Below are 25,435 nucleotides of genomic sequence, written 5' to 3'. Positions count from 1 at the left end.
CTACACTGACTAGCACATGGCACTGGTAGCAATCCTGAGATTACAACCTTTTTTGAGGTCCTATTTTTTAATTTACCTCAACTCCCTATATTCAGCTTTTAGGACCTCATCCCGTTTTTACGTATATCGTTGGTACCTATATGCACCACGACAACTGGCTGTTCACCCTCCCCTTCCAAAATGTTCTGCAGCTGCTCTGAGACATCCTTGACCCTTGCACCAGGGAGGCAACACACCATCCTGCAGTCTCGCTTGCAGCCGCAGAAACACCTATCTATTCCCCTTACAATAGAATCCCCTATCACTACAGCTCTCCCAGTCTTTTTCCTCCCATCCTGTGCAGCAGACCCACCCCTGGTGCCAAGAAGTTGGCTGCTACTACCTTCCCCTGGTAAGCCACCGCCCCCCCCCCACCCCCCCACCCCGTATCCAAAGCGGTATATCTGTTTGAGAGGGGGATGGCCACAGGGGACCCCTGCACTACCTGCCTGCGCCTACTACTCTGCCTGTTGGTCACCCGTTCCCTCTCTGCCTGTGCCAACTTTACCTGTGGTGTGACCAACTGATCAAACGTGCTATTCACGACGTCCTCAGCATCACTAATGGTCCACTATATATCCAATTGCTGCTCCAGCACTGTAATGCGGTCTGCCAGTAGCTGCAGCTGGACACACTTCCTGCATAGGTGGTTGTCGGGGACACAGGAAGTGTCCCTGAGTTCCCACATAGCGCAGGAGGCGCATCCCACGGCACTGGGCTGTCCTGCCATGACTTACCCTTTAATTAATTGCAATTAAATTAAACAAATGAATCCCACCAATTTCACTACAGTTAAATGATATATTTAAGGGCCCTGGTTTACAAACTGTCCCCACTACACCACAGAGACCGTAAAAACTATAAACCACAGAGTTAAAGTTTTAAAAAAGAGAGGAAATACTCCCAACCAATCACTTACTTGTTTTTTGGTGACGTCACACCTCGATTACTTTTTACTTCTCTCCCTTGGAGATTGGTAAACCTACCCGCGCCCCGGGCTCCCCTTTTATAGCTCGCCGCCGCCGAGAGTCCCACCGCTCCCACTCTGAGGCCTACCCGGAAGCTATTAACTGCCTTAAGTGCCTCTCCTGCCGCTTGGTGTCGGGTTTGATCAGGACTCTCAAACCCGCCACTCTGTAAAGTTGCGTGGAGGCGGGATGGTGACGGGTTCGTAACCCGCCGTCAATCATTTGGATTTTAACTCCGGACCCACCTCCAAACCCGCCCTCTGAGCGCCAGCAAAATCGCGGCCATTGAGTGGTGGTGGGATATTCGATTCTGGGGGGCATCACAGCTGAACCTGACTCTGTCCTCACCTGTCAGCCATATTGTCCAGCTCCGGTCACTGGATAGCAATCAGGAGAAGCTCATTTTAAGTAGTCAATACTTTTAACATCATTTTGCCTTTTAAGGGTATTGCTGGTGGAAAAGGTATTTTGTATGAAATGGGCTAACCACTTGTAGGAAAGCTAACATTTCTATGGCAAAACACAATGAGCTATAAACACACAACTGAAGGAGAATGCACAAATCATCAGTTTTAAAAAATATAGTTCCAAGACATGGTGAAGAAATTCTGCTAAACTCAGAGGCCAATGTATTAAGTAAAATATTTAACATGTTTTTATTCAGGACCCAAGATCCATTTGTAAGACAAGTATAAAAAAAAACTTAAGTAGAATAAAATTGGCCAATCCTACAGCATATCTCGTAACGGATTCATATGAAAAGTTCCCAGCAACTGTTGTCTATAATTGCGATTGATTTTAACAACAAGGTGCACAGATGCTTGGAAGCAGGCTGCACGCCCTGTCCCATCACTTGCATACAGTGTACTGTTGGAAGGGATCTAAAGAGAGGACAAAAATAAAGGAGGAAAAGTGACATTAAATATCATTGGTAAAATGCAACAACGTTCTTAAACACAATCTGCATTTAGCTGTAAGTCTGAAACAATTCACTAACAAAGTATTGTCTACAATTTCTTCGGCAGCACCTCCCAAACCCGCGACCTCTTCCACCGAGAAGGACAAGGGCAGCAGGCGCATGGGAACACCACCACCACCTTCAAGTTCCCCCCCCCCAAGTCACACACCATCCTGACTTGGAAATATATCGCCGTTCCTTCATCATCGCTGGATCAAAATCCTGGAACTCCCTCCCTAACAGCACTGTGGGAGTACCTTCACCACACGGACTGCAGCGGTTCAAGAAGGTGGCTCACCACCACCTTCTCAAGGGCAACTAGGGATGGGCAATAAATGCTGGCCTTGCCAGCGACGCCCACATCCCATAAATGAATAAAAAACATTTTTAATGGATTATTTAATAATGCTACACAGTAGCCAATTTGTGCACAGCAAGCTCCCACACACAGCAATGTGATGATGGCCTGATAATCTGTTTTAGTGATGTTGGTTGAGGGATAAATGTTGACCAGGACACCGGGGAGAACTCCCCGGCTCGTCTTGGAATATGGCCATGGGGTCTTTTATATTCACCTGAGAGGGCAGATGGGGCCTCAGTTTAACATCATCAAATCCAGCCATGGCCATATCCAGCCAAGGGCCGTGTCTAGCCATGGGTCAGATCCAGTCACGGGTCAGATCCAGCTATGGGGTCTTGCAATCTTGCCCAGCCCACAGATTCCAGGCAATTCAATTCCATTTGTGTTCACATTTTTTTACAGGCCAATTTGTTGTTTGAATTTTGTGGGACTGGAAGTTTGGAAAGGGCTTCACTGATGGGTAAATCCTAAAAGCTAAAGATCTGTCAGCATCTGCAGTAGGAAATTATAGAATGGTTACAGCACAGAAGGAGGCCATTCAGCCCATCGAGCCCATGCCAGCTCTCTGCAAGAGCACTTCAGCTAGTCCCACTCCCCCACCCTTTCCCTGTAGCCCCATAAATTCTTTTCCTTCAGGTACTTATCCAATTCCCTTTTGAAAACCATGATTGAATCTACCTCCACCACACTTTCAGGCTGTGAATTCCAGATCCTAACCACTCACTGAGTAAAAAAGTTTTTCCTCATATCGCCTTTGATTCTTCTGCCAATCACCTTGAATCTGTGTCCTCTGGTTCTCGACACTTCCGCCAATATGAACAGTTTCTGTCCAGACCCCTCATGATTTTGAACACCTCTATTAAATCTTCTCTCAACCTTCTCTGTTCTAAGGAGAACAACCCCAGCTTCTCTAGTCTATCCACATTAACTGAAGTCCCTCATCACTGGAATCATTCTCGTAAATCTTTTCTGCACCCTCTCTAAGGTCTTCACATCCTCCCTAAAGTGTGGTGCCCAGAATTGGACACAATACTTCAGTTAAGGCTGAACCAGTGTTTTATAAAGGTTCATTATAACTTCCTTGTTTTTGTACTCTATGCGTCTATTAATGAAGCCCAGGATCCCGTATGCGTTTTTAACCACTTTCTCAACCTGCCCTGCCACCTGCAACAATTTGTGCACATATACCCCCAAGTCTCTCTGTTTATGCATCCCCTTTATGATTGTACCCTTTAGTTTATATTGCCTCTCCTCTTCCTACCAAAATATATCACTTCACACTTTTCTGCATTAAATTTAATCTGCCACGTGTCCGCCCATTCCACCAGCATGTCTATGTCTTCTTGAAGTCTATCACTCTCCTCCTCACTGTTCACTATACTTCCAAGTTTTGTGTCATCTGCAAATTTTGATATTGAACCCTGTACACCCAAGTCCAAGTCATTAATATATATCAAGAAAAGCAGTGGTCCTAGTATCGACCCCTGGGGAACGCCACTGTATACCTTCCTCCAGTCTGAAAAACAACCGCTCACCACTACTCTCTGTTTCCTGTCACTTAGCCAATTCCGTATCCATGCTGCCACTGTCCCCTTTATTCCATGGGCTTCAACTTTGCTGGTAAGCCTATTATGTGGCACTTTATCAAATGCCTTTTGGAAGTCAACCGCATTACCCTCATCAACCCTCTCTGTTACCTCATCCAAAAACTCGATCAAGTTAGTTAAACACGATTTGCCTTTAACAAATGCATGCTGGCTTTTCCTAATTAATCTACACTTGTCCAAGTGACTGTTAACTTTGTCCCTGATTATTGTTTCCAAAAGCTTCCCCACTACCGAGGTTACATTGACTGGCCTGTAGTTGCTGGGTTTATCCTTACACATTTTTTTGAACAAGGGTGTAACATTTGCAATTCTCCAGTCCTCTAAGGAGGATTGGACGATTATGCAAATAATGGAACATTGATTTAAACTTTACGATTGGTCCCTGATATGGGACTAAATGACCCACAAAGGTGAAAAATTGCCCACACCTGCCTATAATGATCAAATTTAATTAAATACAGAAAAAATTAAAACAACACTCTTCCTCCCTGTTCAGTTACAAGAGGGTTTCATTTAATTATGTTAAGAATACTTGATGAAATTTGATGAAACCACTTGTATAGGTATGTATGTACAAGACTTACTTCCTTACACTTACAAAAGACATTTGCAGCAATCTAGACAATATGGAAAGCGTTGCGTGAAATTACTTGTAATGTTTTGCTAGCCCACATGGGGGAGCCATAACAACATTTCTCCATGTTGAGCCTGAAAGAATCACATCCCTTCCACTACCAGTGCAATCTGTAATTGATTACACCACCCAAAATAGATGGAATATTACGCCAAATATGTAAGTCATGACAAATATGAAAGAAAATCAGCTTTATAAAAATTCTACTCAATAATATAAGATAAAAGCAAAATAATGCGGATGCTGACAGTATTTTGCTTTTGTATTAGTGTTGAATTCACTGCCACCTCTCTTCCAGGAATGCCCACCTTGAAGAAGTTCTGCTCTTCTCTCCCACGGGATTTCTGTTTGTCTCTTCCAGTTCCGATGAAAGGTCACAGACCTGAAACATTAACTCTGTTTCTCTCTTCACAGATGCTGCCTGACCTGCTGAGTGTTTTCAGCATTTTCTGGTTTTATTTTATATAAGATATCTGGTCCGTGTTTGTGCTGGTTATTGGGTAAAATTGTGGCAAGTAGTAATGAGCATAATGGGGGAGAAGTTCCGCACGGTGAGTTACGCCCACTGCTGGTCGAGAGAGGTATTTACACGAGAATTTCCTAAGTTCAGCTCATTGGAGTAGTGATTGGTGTAAATCTGGTGTAAAATGGGTGTAATCTGCTGGGCTACATGGAAATTAGAGAGCAGACTTTAAAAAGTGACAGCTGTAGCTGAAGATTGAAGCAGCAGGCTGAGGGAGCAGTGCTTTGCTCACTCACTGAACTGGCAGCTGGCTTGACCGTATCTCTCATGAGAGTAAACTTGCAGGGAACATAAAAAGCTTCTATAGATATGTGCAGAGAAAAAGATTGGTAAAGTCAAGTGTAGGTCCCTTGCAGTCAGAATCAGGGGAATTTATAATGGGGAACAAAGACATGGCAGCCAATTAAATACATACTTTGGTTCTGTCTTCACAAAGGAGGACACAAATAAACTCCCAGAGATGTTGGGGAACATAGGGTCTAATGAGAGGGAGGAACTGAATGAAATCAGTATTTGTAGGGAAACGGTGTTCGGGAAATTGACGGGATTGAAGGCTGATAAATCCCCAGGGCCTGATAATCTACATCCTAGGGTACTTAAAGAAGTGGCCCTAGAAATAGTAGATGCATTGCTGGTCATCTTCCAACAATCTATAGACTCTGGAACAGTTCCCATGGATTGGAGGGTAGCTAATGTAACCCCACTATTTTAAAAAGGTGGTAGAGAAAAAGCAGGGAATTATAGACCGGTAAGCTTGACATCGGTAGTGGGGAAAATGCTAGAGTCCATTATAAAAGATGTAATAGCAGAGCACTTGGAAAACAGTGATAGGATCGGACAAAGTCAACATAGATTTACAAAAGGTAAATCATGCTTGACTAATCTACTGGAATTTTTTGAGGATGTAACTGGTAGAATAGATAAGGGAGAACCAGTGGATGTGGTGTATTTGGACTTTCAGAAGGCTTTCGATAAGGTCCCGCATAAGAGATTAGCGTGCAAAGTTAAAGCACATGGGATTGGGGGTAAGGTGCTGACTTGGACAGAAAACTGGTTGGCAGACAGGAAGCAAAGAGTTGGAATAAACGGGCCTTTTTCCGAGTGGAAAGCAGTGACTAGTGGGGTACCGCAGGGATCGGCGCTAGGACCCCAGTTATTCACAATATATATTAATGATCTAGATGAGGGAACTAGATGTAATATCTCCAAGTTTGCAGATGACACAAAGCTGGGTGGGCGTGTGTGCTGTGAGGAGGATGCAGAGAAACTCCAGTACGATTTGGACAGGTTGGACGATTGGGCAGATGCATGGCAGATTCAGTATAATGTGGATAAATGCGAGGTTATCCACTTTGGTGGCAAAAGCAGGAAGGCAGATTATTATCTGAATGGCAATAGATTGGGAAAAGGGGAAGTGCAATGAGACCTGGGTGTCCTTGTGCACCAGTCGCTGAAGGTAAGCATGCAGGTGCAGCAGGTGGTTAAGAAGGCAAATGGTATGCTGGCCTTCATAGCAAGAGGGTTCGAGTAAAGGAACAAGGATGTCTTGCTACAGTTGTACAGGGCCTTGGTGAGACCGCACCTTGAGTATTGTGTGCAGTTTTGGTCGCCTTATCTGAGGAAGGATGTTCTTGCCATGGAGGGAGTGCAGCGAAGATTTACCAGACTGATACCTGGGATGGCAGGAATGACGCATGAGGAGAGATTGGGTCGATTGGGCTTATACTCGATGGAGTTTAGAAGAATGAGAGGGGATCTCATTGAAACTTATAAAATTCTAAGGACTAGACAGACTAGATGCAGGAAGGCTGTTCCCAATGGCAGGGGAGTCCAGAACCAAGGGTCACAGTCTAAGGATAAGGGGTAAGCCATTTAGGACTGAGATGAGGAGGAATTTCTTCACCCAGAGAGTGGTGAACCTGTGGAATTCTCTACCACAGAAGACAGTTGAGGCCAATTCATTAAATATATTCAAGAAGGAGTTAGATATATTTCTTAAGGCTAAGGGGATCAAGGGATATGGGGAGAAAGCAGGGACAGGGTACTGAATTTGGATGATCAGCCATGATCACATTGAATGGCGGAGCAGGCTCGAGGGGCCGAATGGCCTACTCCTGCTCCTATCTTCTATGTTTCTATGAATGTTTCTGTGGCACTTTTCGAGAACATCTACTATAAGAGCAACTGGCACAGGCAGCCAAACAAGGTAGCAGGGCATGGCCCACAGGCACTGAAGAAGATGCCCACAACTTCACAGAGTCTGACCTCCTCAAGAGATCAGGAGGCACAGACCACTCGGTGTCCACGGCACGAAACCTGTCCACACTCTTCAGGCTCACAAACTCCTCAGTTCCTGGCTTCAGCTGTGCCTTGTAAATCTCAGTCTGAATCACCTCGTGTGTTTTGCAAGTGTAAAAGCAGGAAACTCAGAGCAGAAGTGACACAGGCCCTCATTATCATATATTTAAACGCAGTGATTATTTGCACCGCATTTTTGGCTTTCTGTGATGCGCACTCAATCTGGTGGCACATGCGCAGTACCCAATGGTGTGGCAGCTGCAGCCTGCAGTAGGCCACGCTTTCCTCAGCTCCGTGTGGAGAATGTCAGGGATCCATTGGTGGCCAGGAGCCGGGGTTTGGGGGGGGCGGAGAAGAGATAATCGAAGGGGGAGAGGATCGGGGGTGGGGAGGGCGGAGATAGAGGATCTGGGAGTGGGGAGGGAGAGGGGATCGAAGAGAGGAGAGGGGATCGAAGCAGGTAGAGGTGGCCAGGAACTCAGGGGGGGCGAGAAGATCAGGAACTCGGGGGGGAGGTGAAGAGCATGGAGAGCACAGTGGGGATGGGGGAAGAATGTGATCCAGGTCTAAAGGGCAGCGGGGGAGGTGAGTGTGAGAACATAATCCAGACGGGAAGACGGATCATGTTCTTCCAATCCCACCCCCACCCATTACACCTGCACCACGTTCTCTCCTCCCTCTAGACCTGGCTGATTTCTTAGAATTTGGGCGTGTGTGGCAAGTGACATCATTGGACTGGACAAAATCCAGAAGTCATGACACTGTCATTATTCACTCCATACCCAATAAACCTGTTAACAATCCGTGACCCACACACAATGCCCCATCTATGGAGAGGGTGGGGGAGGTCAGGAACTTGTTAGGGGGGGGTCAGGAACTTGTTGGGGGGAGGTCAGGAACTTGTCGGGGGGAGGTCAGGAACTTGTTGGGAGGGGAGAAGGCCAGGAACTTGTTGGGGGTAGGTGGTCAGGAACTGGAGGGGTGGGTGGAAGGTCACAAACTCGGCAGGGGGGAGACGGTTGGCAACCCGGGTAGGGGTGTAGGTCAGGAACTTGTTGGGGGGGGCGGAAGCTTCTAACGTGTGAGGGTAAGCCCTGTCTATTCTCTGAAAGCAGTACTGTGAGGTCTGGAGCCTGGCAGTCAGAATGAATGGATCAAATTACATATTGCAAAGTACTTGATTACTCAGGCAGGCAGAATCTAATTACATATTTCAGACAAACTGCTGGCTGTGTATTATCCTCCAAGGGGACTAATTAGATATTGGGTCATCATCCAAGGGGACCAATCAGAACTTTGGTGTTGCAAATACACACAGCCATATTTAAATGAGATCACACAGGGCTTGGTGGATTGTGGGAAAGGTCAAATTGTGATGGAATTCGAGGTTCGGTTTTAGGAAGGCAAAAAAATGGCACAAGTGGTTTCTGCGACATTTTTCTATCAAATCATCCCCTGCAAAGTGGGAATGTTATAATCAGTGGCCTAGAAATTAGACTCAAGCAGACTCGGTGCTGCACGACCATTCCACACCCTAACGGAGTGGCCCAAAGAGCGATGGATTGATGGTCCTTGGACCTCAACAATACACTTGGCGTGACCTGCCAGCGCTGGTTGCCCCTCCAATGGCAGCAGCCCTCAAGTATGTCCCAGGAGAGGGGGATTGGAGGTTGGGGCTGGGGGGCAGGGTTGATTGCGATTCCCAAGACAGGAGGGAGCTACTCCTGGCTCCACAGGATGGGGGAAGATCTTGAATTTGCGCAATTGTGTAAAACGGGCCAAAGCGAATTGACAGCTCGTTTTACATCTCTCCCGCTTGCCGTCTCCACTGAAACTGGAGGGTGACCCCAGCCTGCACCTGAAGCACAGCCCATAGTAAAAGGCAAGGCAAATAATTGCAGTTTTCAGATTGCAGATTGGAGATGGATGAAACAGGAACCAACACCCTGAAACATGTTTAAAGAACTCACTTGCATGTGAACCATTTAGTACTTTGCACCATCTCATCTTGCTCTACACACTCTACTTAAGTCAGGAATCAATGAAGATGTTCTTACATTTGGCTTTTTTTCACTGCATAGATATTTTCATATACTTAATGATTTCTTTAATGAGTTATTAGCATTTAATATACCCTGAATGGCCCTGTACACTACAGGGACAGACCATAAATACAGTCCAGGATGGTCTGGGATCGCACTTCTGACTTGTCCCTGTTGGGGTCATTCAGGGTATATTAAACTCTGTTAATTCATATGTGAAAGGATGGCTGTCCGTTTTAACATGAATGGAAAAAATTAACACCCAGTGACTGAGTAACACTTTATTGAAAACAATCAAAACCCATTCTATTTTCTGCCATATTATCCTAATAACCAGTGGGATAACAGAACACAATCAAAGACAAGGTCATTCCCCAGCTCATAACAGTTTAGCAAAATAAATTATTAGGTGTTTATAACAATCCATATTTCTATCAGAATTGTATTCTAATGTTTCTCCATGGGTTTTCCTGAATGTTACAAACAAGAACTCACACTGCAAAGTCAAACTGAGAATATATTTGGCTCTTGGTGACCTATAACATAAGTAACATTGTTCTAAAAAATATAACACTATTAAACGGGTTATTACTTTAAATTGGCACATAATCCAACAAATATTATATGGATGGAGAGTAAATTCTAGTCTATTTATGGTGTCACTGGAACTTCAAAATGTCACTCGAGGGGACAATCTACACAAGATGCCTACTCCAGACTACCGCTGAGCCCTTTTAAAGTACATATAACACAGGACTGAGTGAGTACCAGTGTGTAGGTAATTACATAGAAAGTACAGCACAGAAACAGGCCATTCGGCTGAACTGGTCCATGCAGGTCTTTATGTTCCTACACAAACCTCCTCCCACCTTACTTCATCTCACCCTATCAGCATATCCTTCTATTCCTTTCTTCCTCAGGTACTTATCCAGCTTCTCCGTAAACACATCTATGCTACTCGCCTCAACTACTCCTTGTGGTAGTGAGTTCCACATTCTAACCACTCTCTGGGTAAAGATTATACAATTAGGGAGTCATTCAGGTGGATGAAGATAACCTTTAAAGAAGATGCTGTCAGCATCCCTTTGAGGACTGTTTTATCCTTTATGGCTTTCAGGATAATTTCCTTTTGCATGGAGTATGTCTGCGGTACATTAATAAATTATTTCGATATTCTTGTCCATTTCTGAAAATAAATAGTTGCCCAAATGATGTGTTTCTGATCTCAGCTTGGTTATTAGGTATAGAGACATGAAATGACATCACCCCAAAGTGTTTCCAAACAATATTTTCTTACTTTTGGGCGGGAGATCTGGAAAAGAACTCATTCAACGGTGAATTTTATTCATAACCACAACAATTTAACGAATAGCGCACTTTCCCCACATGAACATGAGCTGAGACTTGTAGATCCACAATGGGTTCACTCATTAGAGGTGTTCAAAATCATGAACTGTTTTGATAGAGTAAATGAGAAACTGTTTCCAGTGGCAGAAGGGTCGGTGACCAGAGGACCGAGATTTAAGGCAAAAGAACCAGGGGCGACATGAGGAAACTTTTTTTTTTTTTTACACAGCGAGTTGCTGTGATCTGGAACGCACTGCCTAAAAGGGTGGTGGAAGCAGATTCAATAGCAAGATTCAAAAGGGAATTGGATAAATACTTGAAGGGAAAAAAATTACAGGGCTGTGGGGAAAGGGCAGGCGAGTGGGACTAATTGGACAGCATTACCAAAGAGCCGGCACCGGCACGATGGGCTGAATGGCCTCCTTCTGGGCTGTATCATTCTATGATTCCTGGAATAAAATTACAGCTGTTGCTTTCTCACACAATAGGGCTTAGTTTCAAATAAAGCAAGATTATTTTCCATAGCTGCAGAAAGTCCTTCTAATTTCTGTGCTACAAGTGCGGTTGTCACCCAAACTATGTTTAAAGGAAGTCCTCTTGTCCCAGGTCTTCCACGCCCATTCCCTCCATGGACTCGGCGAATCCGTGGAACATAAGGTAGCTGGAGTTGCTGCTGACCAGCTGTTTGTTGGGATTGGACTGCACCTGTTCTAGTTTCGGTGAGGCAAAAGGGTTTGTTCCATAACTAACGATTCTGGTTTCTAGCTCCTGAAGGATCTGAAGGGAATACTTCAATTCCTGGTCACTGTAAACAGAAAAAGTTTAACAGTTTAATGTGGGAAGAAAATTGAAACAAACAGCATTCAGGACTGTGGCGGTGATATTCTTCAGAGCGCAGCCACTCATCAAACTGAACATCTGACTTCCCATGCCCACAGCCAGCACACTGGTCTCATTGGACCAGGGATCAGGTGCAGATGTATCTCAGACGAGATGATCAGGAGAACCAACATCTCTGCACCATTCAGGCTCAGTGTGTACTCAACAACAACTAGCTGTCTTTATTTAGCACCTTTAATGTATTAAAATGTCCGAAGGTGTTATCAAACAAAATTTGACACCGAGCCACATTAGGAGACATTAGCACAGATGACCAAAAGCTTAGTCAAAGAGGTAGGTTTTAAGGAGCATCTTAAAGGAGGAGAGAGTGGTAGAGATTTAGGGAGGGAATTCCAGAGCTTAGGGCCTACGCAGCTGAAGGCACGGCTGCCAAGGGTGGAGTGATTAAAATCGGAGATGCGCAAGAGGCCAGAATTGGAGGAGTGCAGAGGTCTCGGCAGGTCATAGGGCTGGAGGAGGTTACCGAGATAACCTCCTGCATCTGCTCCGAGAACCCAAACCCGCCGACACACTGTGAGGAGAAGTAACATATTTTGGATGGGTCTAAGGATTGGGAAGGGTGGAATCTGCAAATACTGCAGAGCCAGCGCCCAAGATGAGGAACACAGCTTAGAAAAAACTCGGGGAGCAAGATACTTTGATTCAAGGAAGCAAGGTCTTCTCACGAATGGTAAGACTCAACTGATGTAAAGGGGGACCCTTGAGCATATGTGGGAGAGCTACTCCAAAAAAGGGTGGAAATGATGATGAACCTTTATAAAACACTGATTCGGCCTCAACTGGAGTATTGTGTCCAATGCTGGGCACCGCACTTTAGGAAGGATGTGAAGGCCTCAGAGAGGGTGCAGAAAAGATTTACGAGAATGATTCCAGGGATGAGGGACTTCAGTTACGTGGATAGACTGGAGAAGCTGGGGTTATTCTCCTTGGAGCAGAGAAGGTTGAGAGGAGATTTGATAGAGGTGTTCAAAATCATGAGGAGCCTAGACAAAGTAGATAGAAATAAACTGTTCCCATTGGCAGAAGGGTCGAGAAGCAGAGGACACAGATTTAAGGTGATTGGCAGAAGAATCAAAGGCGACATGAGGAAAAACTTTTTTACTCAGTGAGTGGTTAGTGTCTGGAATGCACTGCCTGAAAGGGTGGTGGAGGCAGATTCGATCATGGCTTTCAAAAGGGAATTGGAAAAGTACCTGAAGGAAAAAAAATTGCAGGGCTACAGGGAAAGGGCGGGGGAGTGGGATTAGCTGAAGTGCTCTTGTAGAGAGCCAGCACGTGCTCAATGGGCCGAATGGCCTTCTATGATTCTATGAAAATAATGAAATGTATCATAGAATGGCAGAGAATTGGGGTTTTGATTTTTTTTTGATTTTGAGGAAGCAGGGATGGATTTAGGAGGCACTACAATTTTGGGACTGAGAAAGCTGAAGCCAATTGATAAAAGTGATTAAATAGATGTGCCCTGGTGGTATCTCCACAGTGAGTCATAAATGGCTATTTTCCCCACACTGAACGGGAAAGATGTAACAATCCAATTTGACAAACTCATATCCCCAACCCTTAGGTTTGTCCTTTACAGTTCTGAAGTGCGGTCAAACCAAAAGGAGGTGTAATGTTAAAACTACAGTTATACTCAAAATCTGAAGCGCTTACCTATACATTGTAAATAGAGATGGGATCTTGTAGTCCCTCAGCAGCAGCAGTGTTGGCAGCCAGCCATTGGCCAAGCCCTGTGAAGCATGGAACCCTGGGCATGGAGAGAGCAGGCTCATATTTACACACTGAGATCACTGCCCAACAACACATTCAATCAAGCTCTTGAAAATGTTAAACCATGCGTATTACTCAATGCGAGGAATGAAATTCTTTATTGGTTCTGCTTACTGGCTCTGTTGGCATCTCCCAGGCAATACTATCTATAAAATCTTGGCTTTCTTTCTTTATAAAGACAGCCTTCTTCCTCCCTCCCTCTCTCAGTATGGCTCACCATCACACAATCTCCTCCACCCAGTCTGCAATAGGGATTTCTTCACTTCATCATTTACTAATTATCAGACACTTCTTGCAGCACTCCCTCCCCCTCTCTTTTTACATTTTATGTTCTCAACATACTTTTTCTTCAATCAAGGAAATAGGGCGAGAATTTCAGACCCGCAGTGCTCAGTCGAGAATCCCAGTGAATCTGATGAACCTCACTCAATCAGAACATGGACGAGAAATTGCTTTCTCCTCTAGGAAAGTTATATTAGAATTATTTGGTCATCACATATTTACTTACAATAGACTTTTTCTTCCTTGTATTTTATCTCCACCTTTTCTAATGCATTTTCTTATGACCCACATGTACACCCACACCATTCCTTGGCCACGTGAATCCTAGGGCTCCTTCTGAGGCGACCACCATGAGATGCAAGAATCCAATGCAAGTTGCCCTCCAAAGGTCTTGTCTCTACCCTCTGCCACCTTCCTCTTTCAACAACAACAACTTGCATTTGTATAGCGACTTTAACGTGGTAAAACATCCCAAGGTACTTCACAGGAGCGTTATCAGATAAAACTTGACACTGAGCCACATAAGGAAATATTAGGACAGGTGACCGAAAGCTTGGTCAAAGAGGTAGGTTTTAAGGAGCAACTTAAAGGAGGAGAGGTGGAGAGGTTTAGGGAGGGAATTCCAGAGCTTAGGGCCTAGACAGCTGAAGACACAGCCACCAATAGTGGAGCAAAGGAAATCAGGGATGTGTAAGAGGCCAGAATTGGAGGAGCACAGCGATCTCAGAGGGTTGTAGGGCTGGAGGAGGTTACAAGAGATAGGGAGGGGAAGGCAATGGAGGGATTTGAACACAAGGATGAGAATTTAAAGTGGGTAACTGCTTGGTCTCTACTTGGTGGTTGACCCTAATGGCATGGGTGGGATTGGGAGCTCTCTATATCAAGAATATCTTAACAGATTCATGGCAAAGTGGACTGATATGCCAGCTGTTAAACTGCCATCAAAGGGATGGCATGTTGGGAACCCCAACTGAGTGCGCCACTGAGTGTTAAGAAGTGAGTTCACCCTGCATTCCCCCACAATGTGCACCACCAATAACAGCTGTGCCATTGTGGCCAGGAGTTACCCTAGGGTGGGTCACAGGAGAGGGGCAGCTCTTGTGTACCACCTAGTGGCTGGTTTCAGAGCCGAATTTACAATGCCTGGAGCAAGGAGATCCAAGAAAGGGCGAGGAGGAACACACAAGGAAAAACCCAGCAGAAGCTTCACACTCAAAAACCAACTCAAAAGTGACTACTGCAAAAGTGGATCTGGATGGGATTAACCATTATTGACAGGAGGAGTTGGCGTTCAGTTTTTATTCTCTCATCGAATATATTCCCTTATAAAAGTGTGGACACCATCACTGAATCCTACAACTGACTAGATTCTGTGTATTTACAGAATTTATAATAAACATCACATAAATTGAGCCACCGTCAGCGCAGAGGAGAGTCACATGTCACTAAAGCACTTCCAGTTTTAATTTTAGACCAAAACAAAACCCTTTAAGAATGCCACATGATAGTGACCCTCAGCTTCTCCTCACTTATTTATAGAGTTTTACTATCAGTAATAAATCTTGTTTTATTGGTGTCTGTCAGACACGGCTCGCTCTGCACAATAATCCCAGGAACCTCTCTCCCTTTTGCCATGTGTTTTTTTGAAACCTACTTTTTAGGGTCCTGCACGTCTTGCCGCCCCAGTGCTTCAATCACCGTGTGCCAAACTCGCTCAGTGTCATGTGGTACTAACCGGCAGGAAGGTCCCACATACTTACCTAAATGTGGAGCCTGGAGGAGCCGAAGTGATCCTCTCGACCCCACATTAAAAGAACTCGGGCCGCCCCTGCTGGTTACCGCTCACTCCCAACTCAGTTATTGATCCCCCGACTCAGTTACTGATCACACCGACCCAGCTACCACTCGCCCCCGTTGCGGTTACCGATCCCCCCCGACACGGCCACTGCTACCTAACCCATGGCCAATGATTGACCGGCCCTCCCCTCCACCCCCCAAGTTCTCCTGAATACTACTTCCAGCAACCCTAGAGAAAAATTATTGAGGCACTAAAAATTTTTTTTTTCCATTTTCTTTGAACACATATTTATTTGTTGCAAAGATATTGGAGATGGGAGAAAGGCTGTTTAACTGACAGTCAAGAATCATCTAATCGGGTAGAGAGTCTATTCACTTTCCAATTGGCGTAGTAAGGCGGTGCCTTACAAGGATGGAGCTGTCGGGCAACCAATGGTGGCAGCCTGGGGGTAGGGCGGTTGGAGGCGGGAGTGACATATGATGATACCTCCAGGAATGTGTCCAAACAGAGTTGGCAACCCTACCAAAGGCTGATCGCTCGCCCTTCCTCACTTACCTGCAGTGGCCCTATCTTCAGTGACGATTCACCAGCTCCATTAAATTGAGACACAGGGATTGTACCCTGTACCCATCTGCGCAGCCAAAAATGGGCATATCCAAATTTCTAGGCCATTATGTGAGTCCCCTAGCTGACTGTTAAGGTGAACATAGAAGATCGCACAGCACAATTCAAAGAGGAGCAAGAACTTTCCTGGTACCCTGGCCAAAGTTCACCCCTCAAACAACACCACCAACACAGTGGTCATCCATTCATCTGTTGTCGGGATCTTGCTGTGCACAAATTGGCTGCTGCGATTGCCTGCTAACAACAATGACTGCATTTTGAGACTTCCTTAAGACACAGAAGGCGTTATAGAAAGGCAAGATCTTGCTTTCTTGCACTGTCCACAGCTGATACTTTGTCCAGTGTTTCAGAGCAGGGTCTTTGACATTTAGAACTTAGCCTGCCCAACAAGGTAACAGGCTGCCCAAGAACTCCATAACAAGATACCCGAGTCTACCAAACAACTTCAGTGTACTGAGGGTGTGCTGCACTGTCAGTGGTGGCGTGTTTCAGATCAGACATTAAACCGTGGCTCCGTTTGTCCTCTCAGGTGGCTATGAAGTGTCTGGGGATGTTTTACTATGTTAAATGTGCTATATAAATACAAGAAGTTTTTTGTTGTTGTTGATATAAAAGATCCAATGACACTATTTCAGAGAAGAGCAGGGGAGCTCTCCCCAGTGTTCTGGACAATATTTATCCCTTAACAAACATCACTAAAACTCTGGTCATTAACACATTGCTGTTTGTGGGACCTTGCTATGCGCAAATTGGCCGCCATGTTTTCTACATTGCGACAGTGACTATACTTCAAAAGTACTTCATTTGCTATAAAGCACTTTGGGATGTCCAGAGGTCACGAAAGGTGCTATATAAATGCAAGTCTTTCTTTTTCTTTTCCACCCGAGAGGGCAGACGGGACCTTGGTTTAAGCTCTGATCCAAAAGACGGCACCTCCGGCAGTGCAGCTCTCCCTCAGTACTGCACTGGAGTGTCAGCCTAGATTATGTGCCCACAAACAGGAATGTGATAATGACCAGATAATCTGTTTTTTATTGATGTTAATTGAGGGATAAATATCGGCCAAGATACCAGGGAGAACTGCCCCGCTCTCCTTCGAAATAGTGCCATGGGATCTTTTACATCCACCTGAGCGAGCAGACAGTTTAACGAAAGACAGCTCCTCCGACAGTGCAGCACTCCCTCAGAACTGCACTGATGTGTCAGCCTAGATTTTGTGCTCAAATCTCTGGAATGGGACTTGAAGCCACAACCTTCTGACTCAGAGATGAGAGTGCTACCAGTGAGCCATGGCTGTTACTAGTGCCGACTGTTATACCATTTCCAATTGATGATTTATATTTTGGAGAAGGATTGTCCACGCTGAGGCCTTTAACGAGACTATTATTACTGGCCGCAAGAAGTGGCTTGTTTCTATCTTGTTGCTGAAGTGCGAGTTGTGACAGAGCCTCGATCTATATTCTGGGCCTCGCACACTCAAAACTCAGAGCTCAAGTGTATGGACAAACAACAATGCATCCAAGGGGCACATCTGCCCTCTCAAATGGAAGTAAAAGATCCCACAGCACTATTTCAAAGAAGAGCAGGGGAGTTAACCCCAGTGTCCTGGCCAATATTTCACCCTCAATCAACACAACTAAAAACAAATGATCTGGTCATTATCACATTACTGTTTGTGGGAGCTTCTTGTACACATATTGGATGTTGCGTTTCCTACATTACAACAGTGACTACACACCAAAAGTACTTCATTGGCTGTAAAGCACTTTGGGACATCCTGAGGTCATGAAAGGCGCTATATAAATGCACTATGCAGCACGGTGGCATAGTGGTTAGCACTGTTGCCTCACAGCGCCAGGGACCCGGGTTCAATTCCGGCCTCGGGCGACTGTCTGTGTGGAGTTTGCACATTCTCCCCGTGTTTGCGTGGGTTTTCTCCGGGTGCTCCGGTTTCCTCCCACAGTCCAAAGATGTGCGGGTTAGGTTGATTGGCCATGATAAAAATTGGCCCTTAGTGTTAGGGGGGATTAAATACATGGGGTTACAGGGTTACGGGGATAGGGCTTGGGTGGGATGGCTGTCGGTGTAGGGACCAGGTACTAGGGTTTGGATGATCAGCCATAATCTCGTTGACTGGCGGAGCAGGCTCGAGGGGCCGAATGGTTTACTCCTGCTCATTTCTTCTATGTTAAGTCTTTCTTTCTTTCATCTATAATGTTCAAAAAGAGAGGTAGTTTGTTTTTGTTAGTCTATTAAACGCTACATTTGAGTTGAAAACCTGAGCAGTCAGACTATGATGATTCAGTGCTTCGAATGTTTAGTATCCATCACAGGGTCACTTCAGTAATTACAGAAGAATGCATTACTTCATGTTGCAATTTTTCTCAGCACTAGACAGTGCTGACATGTTAATCGTGCCAGAAGTACTGATCTCTCTTGTCCTTTTCAGCACATTCCCAAACAGTTAAGGTCAGGGAGAATATTAGGTCAGTGAAAACAAAGACTAGACATGTCCAGTTATCACTTTGTGTTAAGTATATGGAGATAAAGCAAATCAACCAAATGCTACTCAGTAAAATTGTGAAATATTTCCAAGGACACCAGTGCAGAAGGAGAATGGGTCTGCGTGCTGCAGGCATTTTAGAAGTAGGTCAGATACTTATAGAACGATGTTGACTAACTTTATTTTGAAATGGAATGATCTATTGCTTATAAATAAATAATTGAGTTTTCAGAAGAGCAAAGATTAATGAGGCCCTACTCCAGCTGCCACTCTGAGCGGAGTCCAAAACTGGACAAGAGTCAAAGAGGAAGTTCCGCCACATTCTGTGACCGGATATTCTCACCGTCAACCACCATCCCGCTGCCCAATGCTCTCCCCAAAAGTTCTATATCTCAAAAACATGAAAGGGTTACAAAAGTCCCACTTCTTCTACCTATTCTGATTAATGTTTACTTATTTGGACCTGGAAAAGTTAGTTTAAGGCGACAAAATTGCAATCCAAAATGTAATCAGAAATGAGGTGAAGAGTGGGAAACATTCAGTTGAACTGTTAGCGGGACACCCACAGGAAGGAAATGGGGTCCTTCTTTAAATATGCAGTCCTGACCCGAGGCCTGAGGGGAACAGTCACCGCTTACATGTCAGGCCAGACCTGGCCCAGAAGAGGCCCAGGCAGGTAAGTTTTAAAATGGCATTTTAGGCTCCCTTGTGGGCCCGGAGGAGCAGAACCCCTTGCTGCTCCACCCCCTGAGCCCCCCCTTAACTGACAGCCATGGACCGTTCCCCCAGGTCCTCGGCCACTCCCACCCACTGGCCAGGTAGTGGATCTGCCCAAGTTCAGGCGGGACTCTGACGAAAGTTATGGTAATGAGGCCAGGCTGTGAAGATCAGCTGGGCCTCCATGTCACCGGACCACCACCTCCCTGCCTCCCTCTCCCCGGGTTCCCAGCCCCACCCCCACCTTTAAAATCAGGGCCGATTATCTCAGTGGACATGCAGCCATTTTCCCTGCCAATTCCGGTGCATCTCATTATCTCGTTCCTTGGGAATCTAGGAATAGGTGAAGATAAACGCCTCGGCGGGCTAAAGTTTGGGTCTTCTGAATCCTAATGAAAAATCTGATGGTATCCAAACCCTCACTTCTAATTCCACACTATCCCAAAAGGTACTCTACCAGCTCCAAGTACAACGCCCTAGCCGCTAACCAACTTCCTAATACATTCCAGCTTTCTTCAGTGATGCAACCAGGAGCTGACAATCCCGTGACAGCCAAGCTTCAACAACCCGTCTGATCTGCAGGGCTGAGAGAAAATCTTAGCTGCGATCGCTATTTGCTCAAGAAAACAGAGGCAGTTCCTCCAAGTGGCAATGCTGCTGTTTCAATGTTTCCAGCCGTACTGCGTATTTAACTGCTCGATGTCCCATTTGTTTCCTTAGCATTGTTTCATTGTCTTTGCTAGATGCCCATTGATGGCACAGATCTAAATGCCTGCTTACAGTGAACATACAAATTTAAGATCTTTTTACCATTTGCAAAGCTCTTGTAATGTTAACCATGGAGCAATCTAAGTGTCACAAACAAGTAGGCAGAAGATGCTAGAATGATGTCAACCCAATAGGAACTGCCTCATCAATTTTGTAGATAGATCTGTCCATCTGGGCTTGTAAAGCCCTAGGAATGTGCTGCATAATTCAGAACTTCAGTAAATTATGGCCTGTCAACTTCATAGGTTATAGTCGTGAATGACATCTCATATATAACTATATACGCTTCTGCATCTGTTGCAGCCATTCACAGATCAGGAGTGTACATGTAAGCTTATTTACTTGTGAAAGGAGTGCTTTTGAACATAGAATCCTATTGAGGCTAAAGGTGGGAGGAGGTTGTCCAGGGTTAGTGCAGCACAGAACCATTCAGATGAGGAAGGTCCTGGATTTGTAATCCTGGATTGAGGTAAGCTGCGTTTGCATTGGTTTTGTGCCACGATGCTTTAACCGATCGCCGACGCATGGGTCAGGCAGCCAGCGGCAAAGCCGCAGTAAAATTGCTAGATTCACCAAGGCCAACACTCACTTTCTGGACTCTCGCATGAGGAAGGACCACTTGGGCAGGATACCGGCCAGCTGGCAGCCCCTTTCTTTCTTTTAGTCAGGCTGGAGTCTGACACACATGCAGAAAACCACCAGTATGCTGAAGAACCTTCCACATCAAATTACTAAGAAATAGAAAGAAAAGAACTTGCATTTATATAGCACCTTTCATGTCCTCAGGATGTTCCAAAGCCCTTTAGAGCCAATGAAGTTTTGAAGTGTAGCCACTGCTGTAATGTGGGAAAAGCAACAGCCAATTTGCGCACAGCAAGGTCCCATAAACAACAATGTGATGCTGGTTGAGGGATAATTATTGGCCAGGACACCAAGAAAACTGGAAAGAAATATGTTCTTTTGGAAGGAATGTTTGAAGAGGACAATGGCTGGGAATTTCCTCGGAGCTGCTCCTGCTCATAACGTCACCCGCAGTGCAAAGGAAACCCTGTTTACAAGCGTGAGCTTATGACGTCAGAGCAAGAGCAACGCTGAAGAAATTCCCGGTCCATATCTTAGTGATATTCATTTAAAGATCTATATAGGAAATAGAAACTGGGTAAATTAATTTAGCAAACGCTGCCGAATATTATGTGCATTTGTTTCTATATTTCATATTCATATATTTATTAATTAAACAATCACAAGAAATCAATGAAGGAAACATTCAGGTCTGTTATTGAAGATCAATTCTTTGAGGCATCAAACTGACACTTCATATTGACATATAAAAATATAAAAATGGAAATAACAACAGAAAATGGAAAGTTCTGCAAATGCAAGGCAAGCCATTTTGAAAAGAGAGCAAGGTTAACGTTTTTCGGTATGACCTTTCCTCAGAACTTGCACGGTCAGGCTGGTGAAGTGTCTTTCATAAAATATCAATCTATTCTTCTCTTTCAGATACTGACTGACCTGCTACTCACCACCAGCATTTCCGTTTTTATCTCAGATTTCCATCATTGGCGGTTTTCCTTCATATCTATTTAATCAGATTTGTCTGTGTGTGACTCTTGGAGATTATGAGGCAATCACTGTCATCTTGAGTAAGGGAGTGTACTTAATGTCAAGAATGAAATTCTGCATTGCAAGCCACACAGATCTCAATCCCCTATCACTAGCTAGTTGCTTTGTCTCAGTTCTCAGGATCAGATACTTTGAGGATACTTTCAGGGTAACATTAGCAGCCCGATGAGGAATAGAGGGATTCACTGCTATGTAACACAACATTCTTGCATTGTTAACCCTGCAAAACCTTAATTATCCATTTCAAATGCAACAAACTGGGGACAACTTGTACTGTGGACCCATCTGTGCTGGGAACTGGATATCGATTTCCCAAAGTTCTTTCACAAGAGAACGACATTCATCCAGACATGCAGGACTGGGCTGAAATCAGGTCCCAGAGCTGAAAAGGCAGTGTCTGCCCGACTGCACCGCCCAATTTCCCACTACCCACTCATTCTGATCGTTTCCCCATACCAGGCACCATCTTCATCCAAAGGACACCCTGCTCTCATGTCTCTGACAATACCATTTTGTACATTGCTGTCAGCTGTGGTTCAGTGGGTTGCACCCTCGCCTCGGCGTCAGAAGGTTGTGGGTTCAAGCCCCACTCCAGAGATTGGAGCACAAAAATCTAGGCTGACATTCCAATGCAGTACTGAGGGAGGTGCTGTCTTTCGGATGAGACGTTAACCTGAGGCTCTGTCTGCCCCCTCAGGTGGATGTAAAAGATCCCATGGCACTATTTTGAAGAAGAGCAGGGGAGTTCTCCCTGGTGTAACCCTGCTATTCAAGAAAGGAGGGGGAGAAAAAATGGGGAACTACAGGCCAGTTAGCTTGACATCAGTCATCAGGAAAATGCTGGAATCCATTATCAAGGAAGTGGTAAGAAGGCACATAGAAAATCATAATATGATTAGGGAGAGTCAACATGGTTTTATGAAAGGGAAATCATGTTTAACAAATTTATTTTTTTGAGGATGTAAACAGCAGGGTAGATAAAGGGGAACCAGTTGATGTAGTATATTTGGATATTCAAAAGGCATTCGATAAGGTGCCACATAAAAGGTTGCTACACAAGATAAGGGCTCATTGGGTTGGGGGTAATATATTAGCATGGATATAGGATTGGTTAATGGACAGAGAGTAGGGATAAATGGGACATTTTCCAGTTGGCAGGCTGTGACTAGTGGGGTGCTGCAGGGATCAGTGCTTGGGCCTCAGCTATTTGCAATCTATTTAATGACTTAGATGAAGGGACCGAGTGCAATGTATCCAAGTTTGCTGACGATACAAAGCTCGGTGGGACGACACAAAGGGGGAGATTTTACCGGCACTCGGGGCGGGTTTGGAGGCAGGACCAGTGGCAAAATGGTAAAAAATGGGAGTGGGTCCCAAACCCACCTCCAAACAATCTTCCCGGGAGGCGGGTCCCTGGTTCGCACAGGGACCTGTCTCCGAGCGGCGGAAAGGGAATTAGAGCCAATTAGCTGCCTGTTAACAGGTAGTTAAGAGGCTTTTTCCCATTTTGCGCCAACTGCTGTGGGCTTCCCGATGTCGGGAAACCCCGCCAGGGTAAGTGAGGTGAGCTGTGGGTCTGTTGTACCGTAACTGTAGAAATGACAGCTGCAGAGGTAGTGTGAAGGCAGCAATGGGACACTGGTAAGTATGACAGGTGAGAGAATGTTAGGGAATTTTTTTTTACTGTGGTTCGATGCTTCTGCAGGTGACAAGCTGTGATATGTTGGTGCAGCCTCTTCTCATCGGGAGAAGTGACAGATGGCTTCTGCAATCTCACATGCAGCTGCCATCTATTTCATCCTAAGGAGAGAGTCATTGGAGAGCCTGGGTGCAAGGATTCACCTTTGGACAGTGATTGTCAGCGTTTGACAGCACCTCAATGCTGTCAAACACTGTCAAATCATCTGTCAAAAAATTATGGTGCCTGTCACTTTAACAAAACCGGCAGATGGAGCGTCATGCACTGACGTCATCTGACACTGGCTTTCCCTTAATTGGCTGGCACACCCAGAGGGCGGGCTAAACAAGGCCAATCAAGGGAAAATATCATCTGTTCGTCAGATGTCGCTGGGGGTGGGACTGTAATCCGAAAACCAGCAGTCCCGCCTCGACCTCGTATATGAAACATATAAGATACTGAAGGGGATTAACAGGGTAGTTGCTGAGAGGTTGTTTACCCTAGCTGGAGAGTCTAAAACTAGGGGGCATATTCTCAGGATAAGGGTTCGGCCATTTAAGACTGAGATGAGGAGGAATTTCTTTACTCAGAGGGTTGTGAATCTTTGGAATTCTCTGCCCCAAAGGGCTGTGGATGTTGAGTCATTGAGTATATTCAAGGCTGAGATAGATAGATTTTTGGACTCTAGGGGAATCAAGGGATATGGGGATCGAGCGGGAAATTGGAGTTGAGGTTGAAGATCAGCCATGACCTTATTGAATGGTGGAGCAGGCTCAAGGGGCCATATGGCCTACCCCTGCTCCTATTTCTTATGTTCTTATGGTGTCCTGGCCAACCTCTGTCCCTCTGTGATGTGCACAAATTGGCTGCTGCGTTTCCTACATTACAACAGTGGCTACACATCAAAAGTACTTCATTGGCTGTAAAGCGCTTTGGGGCGTCCTGAGGTTGTGAAAGACGGTATATAAGTGTGGTAAACCACTGTCGTTCACTGTGTTCACTATTGTTGTTGTTGTCGTTCACTCTTGTTTCACTGTTATACCTGACTATGCCTCAGCTGACTCCGCCCTTGGCTACCTGGTATAAGGACGGCTGCACGGCAGCTCTCTGCCATTCGGTCGTCCACTAGAGGCATAGTCCTGATCTGTTTGTAGTTGCATTCAATAGTTAATAAAAGCCTGTTGTTCTGAACTCTACTCGGCCTTTTATTAGAATCGATAGCGCATCAATTTTATTAACTACTGACAAAAAAAAAAATAACGATGCTGCAGATACTTAAGATCAAGTGCCTGGAACTCGACCCGTAAGAACCGGACTCGCCTGCTAAGTTCTCACACTGGTTGAACTGTTTTGAGTCTTTTCTGGCTGCATCCGGCGAGACCGTCGCCACCGACGCCGACAAGCTCAGGGTGCTGAATTCGAAAGTAAACCACCGAGCTTTTGCCCTTATCTGGGATGCTACGAGCTACCAGGGGGCTATCGACATTTTAAAGGAACAATATGCACGCCCGGTCAACTATGTTTACGCAAGACATCTCCTGGGGTCCCGCAAACAACAGCCCGGGGAACCCACAGAAGCATACATACGGGCGCTGAAGGAACTCGGCCGAGCCTGCGAATGCAAGCAAGTATCAGCCACGGAACATACGGAGGAGCTCATCCGGGACGCCCTCGTTGCGGGCCTCAGGTCCACTCACACACGGCAGCGACTGCTGGAAAGTAGCGAGCTCGACCTGAAGAAGGCGATTTCACTCACCCTTTCGTTGGCCGTAGCCCATCGGAACATGGAGGCCTACTCCCCGGACCACGCGGCCGCCTCGTGGATGTCGCGGCCGCCGCCATCTTGGGACGTGGCGCCGCCCCGGGCCCCGGCCCCAACTGCTGCAGCGATGTCCCGCCCGAGCCAGAAATGTTATTTCTGTGGCCAAACCAAACACCCCAGGGCGCGCTGCCCGGCGAAAAACGCTGTCTGCTCTGCCTGCGGTAAGAAGG

At 45.6% G+C, this 25,435-nt stretch overlaps 1 protein-coding gene across 4 annotated transcripts in view; it reads right to left on the bottom strand.

The window, feature by feature from the left end:
- Positions 1-9,696: 9,696 nt before the first annotated feature.
- The window catches only part of mss51 (MSS51 mitochondrial translational activator), an 85,558-nt gene continuing 69,819 nt past the window's right edge, over positions 9,697-25,435 (bottom strand). For all 4 annotated transcript variants that reach the window (XM_086000589.1, XM_086000586.1, XM_086000588.1 and 1 more), the window contains 2 exons: positions 13,331-13,424; positions 9,697-11,582 (listed from right to left, as the gene is read on the bottom strand). In XM_086000589.1, coding sequence (XP_085856715.1) covers positions 11,360-11,582; positions 13,331-13,424 — 317 coding nt within the window. In that variant the 3' untranslated portion in view covers positions 9,697-11,359. The remainder of the gene's footprint in view (positions 11,583-13,330; positions 13,425-25,435) is intronic.

This window comes from Somniosus microcephalus, chromosome 11 (assembly GCF_052327205.1).
Source record: "Somniosus microcephalus isolate GS21.2 chromosome 11, FLI_Smic_1.0, whole genome shotgun sequence".
NCBI classification, from domain to species: domain Eukaryota; kingdom Metazoa; phylum Chordata; class Chondrichthyes; order Squaliformes; family Somniosidae; genus Somniosus; species Somniosus microcephalus.
Note: the sequence above shows the minus strand (reverse complement) of the source record. Positions and strands in the feature narration are given on the sequence as shown.